The 10,214-nt window shown below is 38.8% G+C and overlaps 1 protein-coding gene and 1 long non-coding RNA gene across 2 annotated transcripts; one reads left to right on the top strand and one right to left on the bottom strand.

The window, feature by feature from the left end:
* On the top strand, positions 1–9,861 carry LOC138888786 (uncharacterized). The gene is made up of 2 exons (XR_011406354.1): positions 1–122; positions 9,407–9,861. It is a non-coding gene; the product is annotated as an uncharacterized lncRNA (long non-coding RNA).
* Positions 8,528–9,755, bottom strand: LOC138868090 (E3 ubiquitin-protein ligase RSL1-like). The gene is made up of 2 exons (XM_009775312.2): positions 9,040–9,755; positions 8,528–8,890 (listed from the first exon to the last, which is right to left on the bottom strand). Exons 1-2 carry the CDS (start codon positions 9,753–9,755, stop codon positions 8,818–8,820), a joined length of 789 nt encoding a protein of 262 aa, XP_009773614.1. The 3' UTR covers positions 8,528–8,817.
* Positions 9,862–10,214: the final 353 nt, after the last annotated feature.

The following is a 10,214-nucleotide window of genomic DNA, read 5'->3' as shown; positions in this document are numbered from 1 at the left end:
TTTCACTTTGTTTTTGGTTGCGACTCTCTGAAGTTTGATCAGAAGGCACTTTCAACAGCGATCGATTTTGGGAAGGTTTTCGACGCGAGCGTGAGAGAGAGATGCCTTTCTCTCTCAGTCAGGTATTCTTCTATCTACTACATCCCTTTCCTTCGAAAATTCCTAGGGCATGACTTATTGAATTTATCTATAATTGCAGGGCTTTGTTATAGGTTTTTTAGTTTTCCCATTCAATTAGCGTTTCTGTGTTATCCAGTTTCTTACTGAATTAATCAGAGAGGCATTTGAGGTGAATGTTACTTGGAGTAATCCATTATAGAATCTGTGGTGAACTCGTATAGTTTCTACTGCCTGATCCATTTTTCTTACTACGTTTAGATTATAATTCTGGAATTCTTGATTCTAGAAGGGCTCATTTTCCCCAATAATGAAAAAAAAGAAGAAAAAAAAGAAGAAGAAAAGCATAAACATTAGGTTTCAGCAATAAAAGTACTGAAGCATGTAATATTTCCAGGAATCGTGTTAAGTTCAAACAGTAAGGAAGGAATGTTGACAACAGGAAGTCTTGTAAGTTGTGCTGATTGAATATTATAGAAGGTTTTATAGAAGTACCTGTCTACCTGTTATGCGATCGTTAACTAGGGATGGTAATGCGGCGGTGTGGGTGCGGGGCGGGGTGGGGTGGGTTTGATCTTATGCGGGGCGGGTTGAAACTGTTTTTTGAAAATCTAATGCGGGGGCGGGGTTGCGGGTTTCGGCGGGTTACCTAGCGGGCTTCATCCAAACTGCCATTCCTCTTCTATTTTTCTGCTTTTACTTTTCAGCTGCAACTTGCAAAGTATTTTCTTTTAATTTCTCTTGTTCGGTTTTGTGATCTTCGTACTAAAATGCTGCTAATATTGTATAAATGATTTATTTGTGTTTCTACATTATATGAAATACAATGGATCAAGGGAGAACAAGAAAAGATCATAGTGGGAATGTGATTGGTTTAAGGCTTGTGTATGCTGGAAGTTTTCGTTTATTAGTTGCTTTGTTTATTTAGCGTTAATAAGAAGTTCAGACTTCAGAGGGGGAAATTAGGACCACTAACGCCCAAGGTAAAGAGAAAAGGACATATTTAAAATTAAAAAAAATCAAAGAAAAACTACTCATTAAAAATTAAAAGTAAAAATTTTGCTTTGCTTTGCGGGGCGGGACGGGTTGAAGTCTTTGTGGGATAAGGCTACAACCCCCCCCCCCCAACCCCAATTGCCATCTCTATCATTAACCCCTATAAGAGAAAGTAAAAGGAACACAATGATTCAGTATTTACGTTTTCTAGAGCAACAACAACAACAATAACTCCGATAGACAGCTTCGGCTCAAGAAGATGAAAAAGACGAAAAGAGACAATATATCAATATCATCAACATAAACCATAGAAATAATAACAACATCATAAGAACGAGAAACGTTTTCTAGAGCGTAGGAAATATACTTCAAAAGAACTCAAAGGTAAATCTTAATCTAGTTTGTCTGAATGTACTCCTGTAGGCCTTAGTCCCAGAAAACTTGACCTACGCTCTCATGGAATACGTTAAATATTTTCCATGAATTCTAACTAAAGTTAACCAATACTAACTTGATGCGACTCATTAACTTTTTTGTTTTCTCCTGTCCTTTGCACATTCCTCTATCTTGGCATTATGAATCCTTTAATGTGTGATAGTTCTAAAGAGCAGTCCAAATTTTAAAAGCATTCACTGATAGCATTGCACTGCACAATTTTTGGAGTATGGCAGATTAGCAGGTTGTCATCTAATTCTTATGAGTATAGCACGTTACGATGTAATTTTACAAGGTCTGACCAACCGCTTTATAATCATTGCTCAATATAAATATGATATGACATCAAAGTTAACCTTAAATCTATGCCTCTGCTTTCCTAATAATACTCTGTTAGTTTGTTACATCTGCACGTAACCTTAAATCTATGCCTCTGCTTTCCTAATAATACTCTGTTAGTTTGTTACATCTGCACGGACACATGATGATCATGGGACCACAAATCCAACCAACCCTGCTGAGTGCTGAATTTGTAAATCATGGTAAATTTGAGTCTTTGTTGTCCATCTATGTTTTTCTTCTGTTAACTTAGCTGTTGGACATACCATGTTGCTTTCTGGAAAACATTCTTACTAGTCTAATGTAGTCATTACCCAAATGGTTAAATGGTGAAAGCAAAATAAGTAAAAATAAAAATAGAAACTATGATGTTTAAGTGGTGAAAGCAATACTAATGTTTCTGTTAGATTTGTTTCTTCTCATTGGTTTTTTTTTTTTTTTTTGGGGGGGGGGGGGGGGGGGATTTCTTCGCGAACGCTCCCGTTTTTATGCTCTTCTCTACAGGCACTCCTGCAAGTTCAGAAACTTCCAATATAAATAAAGATAATTATTCTTAAATCTTACCTTATCGGAAGAAGAAAAAAAAGAAGAAGAAGAGCAGATTTACTACATAGATTTCTAATGTCAACATCCCTAGCGTAGTGATGTAGATGTTCCAGATAAGGTTTCCTCGCGCCCATGGGAGTGATAAACCACTTTGTCGAATTTTATGTTGCGTGCCTCTGTTTTTAATTTGTCTTAAAAAAGGAATAATTTGCTCTGTTTGAAAACTATAAAGAATTAGCATTCCAATTGTACTTTTAATGACATTACTCATGTAATGAAAAGACATAAAGCTCTCACCACTCATGTAATTATTGATGAGGTCCATCTCATTGAAGAAGTATTAGACCATGTGCCTAATAAAAGTTTTCTTTGGTTTGGTAGCCAACCTTGTTGACTTGGTTTGGTTGGTAGCCAACCTTGTTGAATTAGTTTGATTTGGTAGCCAACTTTGTTGAATTTCTTTGGTTTGGTAGCCAACTTTGTTGAATTGTGAAAAGTGTGTGTAAATTGTCAAATATGGTAGGCTTTAGAGAGTGAAGCTTTGGCTATAAAAGGAGAGCTTCAACTCTCATTTCTACACACCAACAAAGAGAGAAAGAAAGAGTGAGGTTTCACAGACAAGGTATAAGAAAATAGTCTGTGAGGAAAATAGAGAGTGAGCGATATTGTAGTGAGGTGAGAATATCAAAAGAGGGTTATTTCTTTTGAGTGTTGTAGTGGTCTTTGGAGTATTTACCTCCGACCTACAAAGTGTAAAATTCCTTACTATAGTGATATCAGTTGCTCCTCTCGGGGTCGTGGTTTTTTCCCTTATTCAGAAGGGTTTTCCACGTAAAAATTTTGGTGTCATTGTTACTCTTTTATTCTTGTTAATTACCGTATCTCGGTGCTACATTATTATTCCGCTTTATTACCGTGAATATTATTTTGGTAAGGGGTTTATTCCCAACAACTGGTATCAGAGCACAGGTTCTGCTCATTCACTGAAATACTATTCACTGTCGGTAGTACTATACTTGGTGAAAAATAAAAATGTCCGAAGTAAAGTACGAGGTAGCAAAATTCAACGGAGATAACGGTTTCTCAACATGGCAAAGAAGGATGAGAGATCTGCTCATCCAACAAGGATTACACAAGGTTCTAGATGTTGATTCCAAAAAGCCTGATACCATGAAAGCTGAGGATTGGGCTGACTTGGATGAAAGAGCTGCTAGTGCAATCAGGTTGCACTTATCAGATGATGTGGTAAATAACATCATTGATGAAGACACTGCACGTGGAATTTGGACAAGGTTGGAAAGCCTATACATGTCCAAAACGCTGACAAATAAATTGTACCTGAAGAAGCAGTTATACGCCCTACACATGAGTGAAGGTACGAATTTTTTGTCACATTTAAATGTGTTTAACGGACTAATCACACAGCTTGCCAACCTCGGAGTGAAAATCGAGGAAGAAGATAAAGCCATCTTGCTATTGAACTCGTTGCCATCTTCGTACGATAATTTGGCAACAACCATCCTGCACGGTAAGACTACTATTGAGTTGAAAGATGTCACATCGGCTCTTCTACTCAATGAGAAGATGAGAAAGAAGCCTGAAAATCAAGGACAGGCTCTCATCACAGAAGGTAGAGGCAGGAGTTATCAAAGGAGTTCGAACAACTATGGTAGATCCGGAGCTCGTGGGAAGTCAAAGAACCGATCCAAATCAAGAGTCAGAAATTGCTACAACTGTAATCAACCAGGTCACTTCAAAAGAGATTGCCCAAATCCAAGGAAGGGCAAAGGTGAAACCAGTGGCCAGAAGAATGACGACAACACAGCCGCCATGGTGCAAAATAATGATAATGTTGTCCTCTTTATAAATGAGGAAGAGGAATGCATGCACCTGTCAGGTCCAGAGTCGGAATGGGTGGTTGACACAGCGGCATCTCACCATGCCACACCGGTAAGAGATCTTTTTTGCAGATATGTAGCAGGTGATTTCGGCACAGTGAAAATGGGTAACACAAGTTACTCAAAGATTGCGGGGATTGGTGACATTTGTATCAAGACAAATGTCGGATGCACATTGGTTCTAAAGGATGTGCGGCATGTACCTGATTTGCGGATGAACTTGATCTCGGGAATTGCTTTAGACCGAGATGGATACGAGAGTTATTTTGCAAATCAAAAGTGGAGACTCACTAAGGGATCATTGGTGATTGCAAAGGGAGTTGCTCGTGGCACGTTGTACAGGACAAATGCAGAAATATGCCAAGGTGAATTGAACGCGGCACAAGATGAGATTTCTGTAGATTTATGGCACAAAAGAATGGGTCATATGAGCGAGAAGGGATTGAAGATTCTTGCCAAGAAATCACTCATTTCTTATGCCAAAGGTACAACTGTAAAACCTTGTGACTACTGTTTATTTGGTAAGCAGCATAGAGTCTCATTTCAGACATCGTCTGAAAGAAAATTGAATATACTTGATTTAGTATATTCTGATGTTTGCGGCCCAATGGAAATTGAATCAATGGGCGGTAACAAATATTTTGTTACTTTTATTGATGATGCTTCACGAAAATTATGGGTTTATATTTTGAAAACCAAAGATCAGGTGTTTCAAGTTTTCCAGAAATTTCATGCTCTAGTAGAAAGGGAGACGGGTCGAAAGCTAAAGCGCCTCCGAAGTGACAATGGAGGTGAGTACACTTCAAGGGAATTTGAAGAGTATTGTTCAAGTCATGGGATCAGACATGAAAAGACAGTTCCTGGAACCCCACAACACAATGGTGTAGCCGAGAGGATGAACCGCACCATTGTGGAGAAGGTGAGAAGCATGCTCAGAATGGCTAAACTGCCTAAGTCATTCTGGGGTGAAGCAGTTCAGACAGCCTGTTACCTGATCAATAGGAGTCCATCAGTTCCGTTGGCGTTTGAAATCCCAGAGAGAGTTTGGACCAACAAGGAGGTGTCCTACTCGCATCTGAAGGTGTTCGGTTGCAGAGCTTTTGCACATGTACCAAAAGAGCAGAGAACAAAGCTGGATGATAAATCTGTTCCCTGCATATTTATCGGATATGGAGATGAAGAGTTCGGGTACAGACTGTGGGATCCTGTAAAGAAGAAGGTCATCAGAAGCAGAGATGTAGTCTTCCGAGAAAGTGAAGTTGGAACTGCTGCTGATATGTTAGAAAAGGCGAAAAATGGTATAATTCCTAACTTTGTTACTATTCCTTCTACTTCTAACAATCCCACAAGTGCAGAAAGTACAACCGACGAGGTTGCCGAGCAGGTGGAGCAACCTGGTGAGGTTATTGAGCAGGGGGAGCAACTTGATGAAGGTGTCGAGGAAGTGGAGCACCCCACTCAGGGAGAAGAACAACCTCAACCTCTGAGGAGATCAGAGAGGCCAAGGGTAGAGTCACGCAGGTACCCTTCCACAGAGTATGTCCTCATCAGTGATGAGGGGGAGCCAGAAAGTCTTAAGGAGGTGTTGTCCCATCCAGAAAAGAACCAGTGGATGAAAGCTATGCAAGAAGAGATGGAATCTCTCCAGAAAAATGGCACATACAAGCTGGTTGAACTTCCAAAGGGTAAAAGACCACTCAAATGCAAATGGGTCTTTAAACTCAAGAAAGATGGAGATGGCAAGCTGGTCAGATACAAAGCTCGATTGGTGGTTAAAGGCTTCGAACAGAAGAAAGGTATTGATTTTGACGAAATTTTCTCCCCCGTTGTTAAAATGACTTCTATTCGAACAATTTTGAGCTTAGCAGCTAGCCTAGATCTTGAAGTGGAGCAGTTGGATGTGAAAACTGCATTTCTTCATGGAGATTTGGAAGAGGAGATTTATATGGAGCAACCAGAAGGATTTGAAGTAGCTGGAAAGAAACACATGGTGTGCAAATTGAATAAGAGTCTTTATGGATTGAAGCAGGCACCAAGGCAGTGGTACATGAAGTTTGACTCATTCATGAAAAGTCAAACATACCTAAAGACCTATTCTGATCCATGTGTATACTTCAAAAGATTTTCTGAGAATAACTTTATTATATTGTTGTTGTATGTGGATGACATGTTAATTGTAGGAAAAGACAAGGGGTTGATAGCAAAGTTGAAAGGAGATCTGTCCAAGTCATTTGATATGAAGGACTTGGGCCCAGCACAACAAATTCTAGGGATGAAGATAGTTCGAGAGAGAACAAGTAGAAAGTTGTGGCTATCTCAGGAGAAGTACATTGAACGTGTACTAGAACGCTTCAACATGAAGAATGCTAAGCCAGTCAGCACACCTCTTGCTGGTCATCTAAAGTTGAGTAAGAAGATGTGTCCTACAACAGTGGAGGAGAAAGGAAACATGGCTAAAGTTCCTTATTCTTCAGCAGTCGGAAGCTTGATGTATGCAATGGTATGTACTAGACCTGATATTGCTCACGCAGTTGGTGTTGTCAGCAGGTTTCTTGAAAATCCTGGAAAGGAACATTGGGAAGCAGTCAAGTGGATACTCAGGTACCTGAGAGGTACCACGGGAGATTGTTTGTGCTTTGGAGGATCTGATCCAATCTTGAAGGGCTATACAGATGCTGATATGGCAGGTGACATTGACAACAGAAAATCTACTACTGGATATTTATTTACATTTTCAGGGGGAGCTATATCATGGCAGTCTAAGTTGCAGAAGTGCGTTGCACTTTCAACAACTGAAGCAGAGTACATTGCCGCTACAGAAACTGGCAAGGAGATGATATGGCTCAAGCGATTCCTTCAAGAGCTTGGATTGCATCAGAAGGAGTATGTCGTCTATTGTGACAGTCAAAGTGCAATAGACCTTAGCAAGAACTCTATGTACCATGCAAGGACCAAACACATTGATGTGAGATATCATTGGATTCGAGAAATGGTAGATGATGAATCTCTAAAAGTCTTGAAGATTTCTACAAGTGAGAATCCCGCAGATATGCTGACCAAGGTGGTACCAAGGAACAAGTTCGAGCTATGCAAAGAACTTGTCGGCATGCACTCAAACTAGAAGACAGTGCTACCTCCTCTAGATGAATGAGACTGGAGGGGGAGATTGATGAGGTCCATCTCATTGAAGAAGTATTAGACCATGTGCCTAATAAAAGTTTTCTTTGGTTTGGTAGCCAACCTTGTTGACTTGGTTTGGTTGGTAGCCAACCTTGTTGAATTAGTTTGATTTGGTAGCCAACTTTGTTGAATTTCTTTGGTTTGGTAGCCAACTTTGTTGAATTGTGAAAAGTGTGTGTAAATTGTCAAATATGGTAGGCTTTAGAGAGTGAAGCTTTGGCTATAAAAGGAGAGCTTCAACTCTCATTTCTACACACCAACAAAGAGAGAAAGAAAGAGTGAGGTTTCACAGACAAGGTATAAGAAAATAGTCTGTGAGGAAAATAGAGAGTGAGCGATATTGTAGTGAGGTGAGAATATCAAAAGAGGGTTATTTCTTTTGAGTGTTGTAGTGGTCTTTGGAGTATTTACCTCCGACCTACAAAGTGTAAAATTCCTTACTATAGTGATATCAGTTGCTCCTCTCGGGGTCGTGGTTTTTTCCCTTATTCAGAAGGGTTTTCCACGTAAAAATTTTGGTGTCATTGTTACTCTTTTATTCTTGTTAATTACCGTATCTCGGTGCTACATTATTATTCCGCTTTATTACCGTGAATATTATTTTGGTAAGGGGTTTATTCCCAACAATTATTTGGCAGTAAGGACAAATTGATACTTTGCAGCACCTTTAACCTATGTGTTTAACATCTTCTGTTACTTCTTAAAGATTCAGTGTGAAAAAAACTTCACATAAAATGAGATGGATTGAGTAGAAAATGTCTCTTAGATTTTGTTCTCCAATTCAAGCATCGTATAAGCAAAACAGGTTATACAAGGTCCAATACGGAAGCTATAGAAGTACTTACTTTATACTAATAACCCATTTGGCCATAAAAAAATATTTCACTTTTTTTCGGAAATTTCCGAAATCAGTGTTTGGCCATGAAAATTTCAAATTTCACTTGAAGTAGAATTTCGAAAATTGAAAAACTCCAAAAGGTGTTTTCAAACTTTTCACTTCACATTGCTCACAAAAATTCAAAAACATCTCCAAATTATATTTATGTCCAAATACAACTTTAATTTTCAAATACCATTTTCACTTGAAATTTTTTCATTTTTTCCGAAATTTCACAATTCTTATGTCCAAATGCCCACTAAGTCACAACTTGGACCCGACAGCAAAATTAACTGTACATAATAATAGTACTAACTAAACAAACATCAAAAATTGACTTTGTTCTTCTTTTAATTCTGAGCCTTGTGGCTAGTGGACAACAAACATCCATCATCCGAATTGGTATGAAGAGGCAATCCGATATGATCATTAACTAATCTGGCAACTCCAATGCTCTTCACTCCATGTTCCTCCACACACATAGCAAAACTCATATTTGCACCTGAATCCACAATATATAGAATGAGCCACATGTAAAAATAGTACTAATTGATTAGTTAATTTAAACTAACTCACAATCAATATAAATTAAAAGGAAATTAATCCTCCCACCAACACAAAAGTATAGGATTAAATGACAAATTAACTAACCAGCAGGTTATGTGTATACAGCCATCAGCCTTCTGCACAATGTGTTTGCAGTGAGGGCATTTCATCCATTTGGAATTCTTAGCAAGTTCCTCAACTTTTAAATCTTCTTCTTTGTCTTTTTCTTCCTTTTGAAACTTGTCACAATCAAGTCCAGTGTGCCAAGGGACACAACACGACGCGCAGAACAGCCGTTGGCATGAAGGACATATACACTCAATTATCTCCTCATCATGATCATAAATGAGCAGCTCTGAACAATTTTTATAAGGACAGTAAAATTTCTCGCAAGCAAGAAGACTTGACTCGCTCAATCCCTCTTCCCACCTCGCGAAAACATCTTCTGGAATAATGGACTTACATGTTTCAGGTTCAATTATTGCGCGGCATCTCAAACCTGGGCAAGTTACAGGAAAAATGTTCTGTTGAATCTTGGACTGGGCATGTAAGCCTATGCAGCCGGAACAGAAGGAATGATGAGAGCAGTTGTTGAGTTTGAACATTTCATCTTTTCCTTTTGTGTCCATGCAAATCTCACAGTAACCTTGAGATGATTCAGGGGATTCATGGATTAATGTTGATGATGACATGTGAAGATGGTAAAAAGAGGCTGCAAGAACCTCTTGGAGCTGCAATTCCTCTGCACACTCGTCATCTGATACTGTGAGAGCGCGGAAATCTTCATTTTCATCAAACACTTTTGAAATTATGTCTGCCATGGAATTGATCACTGGTTGGTTAATTAGAAGATTTCTTGGAGATCATCTTTGCAGATTTGTGAGACTATTTAGTTTGGTATATGCAAAGGGTTTTATATTGTCTTTCTATTATTGGATAACAACGCGTATTTATATAAAATAAAAGACAAATTAAGTCGTCTTCATTAGACACTTACCAAGAAAATACTTTGAAAGAAAGACTGAGACTTAGTACGATGGTTTATGTGATACAAGCAAAATGCTAAGCAGTTGACGTTTGCCAATCAAATAAGTTCCTGTTCAAGTGACATGTTTTTTTTTGGGGTGGGGGGGGGGTAGGGGGTGGGGGGAACACCAAGAAATTGTGGTTTTAAAAAGATTATGTGGGATGTCAAGGAACTTTCACCCTTTGAAATAGTCCGAGTCAACTTTAGGTCTTCAGAACAAGAAGTAAACTAAGTGAAAGACGATAAAGAAAAA

This window comes from Nicotiana sylvestris, chromosome 3, assembly GCF_000393655.2.
Source record: "Nicotiana sylvestris chromosome 3, ASM39365v2, whole genome shotgun sequence".
In the NCBI taxonomy this organism is placed as follows: domain Eukaryota; kingdom Viridiplantae; phylum Streptophyta; class Magnoliopsida; order Solanales; family Solanaceae; genus Nicotiana; species Nicotiana sylvestris.
This window is presented reverse-complemented; position numbering and strand designations above follow the sequence as displayed.

What these genes read in the sequence shown, in the direction of transcription:
- LOC138868090 (XM_009775312.2), bottom strand. Translation starts at nt 9,755, where the DNA reads ATGGCAGACATAATTTCAAAAGTGTTTGATGAAAATGAAGATTTCCGC. An exon ending in TGTATACACATAACCTGCTG is followed by an intron (nt 8,891 to 9,039) that starts GTTAGTTAATTT and finishes TTGTGGATTCAG; the next exon opens with GTGCAAATATGAGTTTTGCT.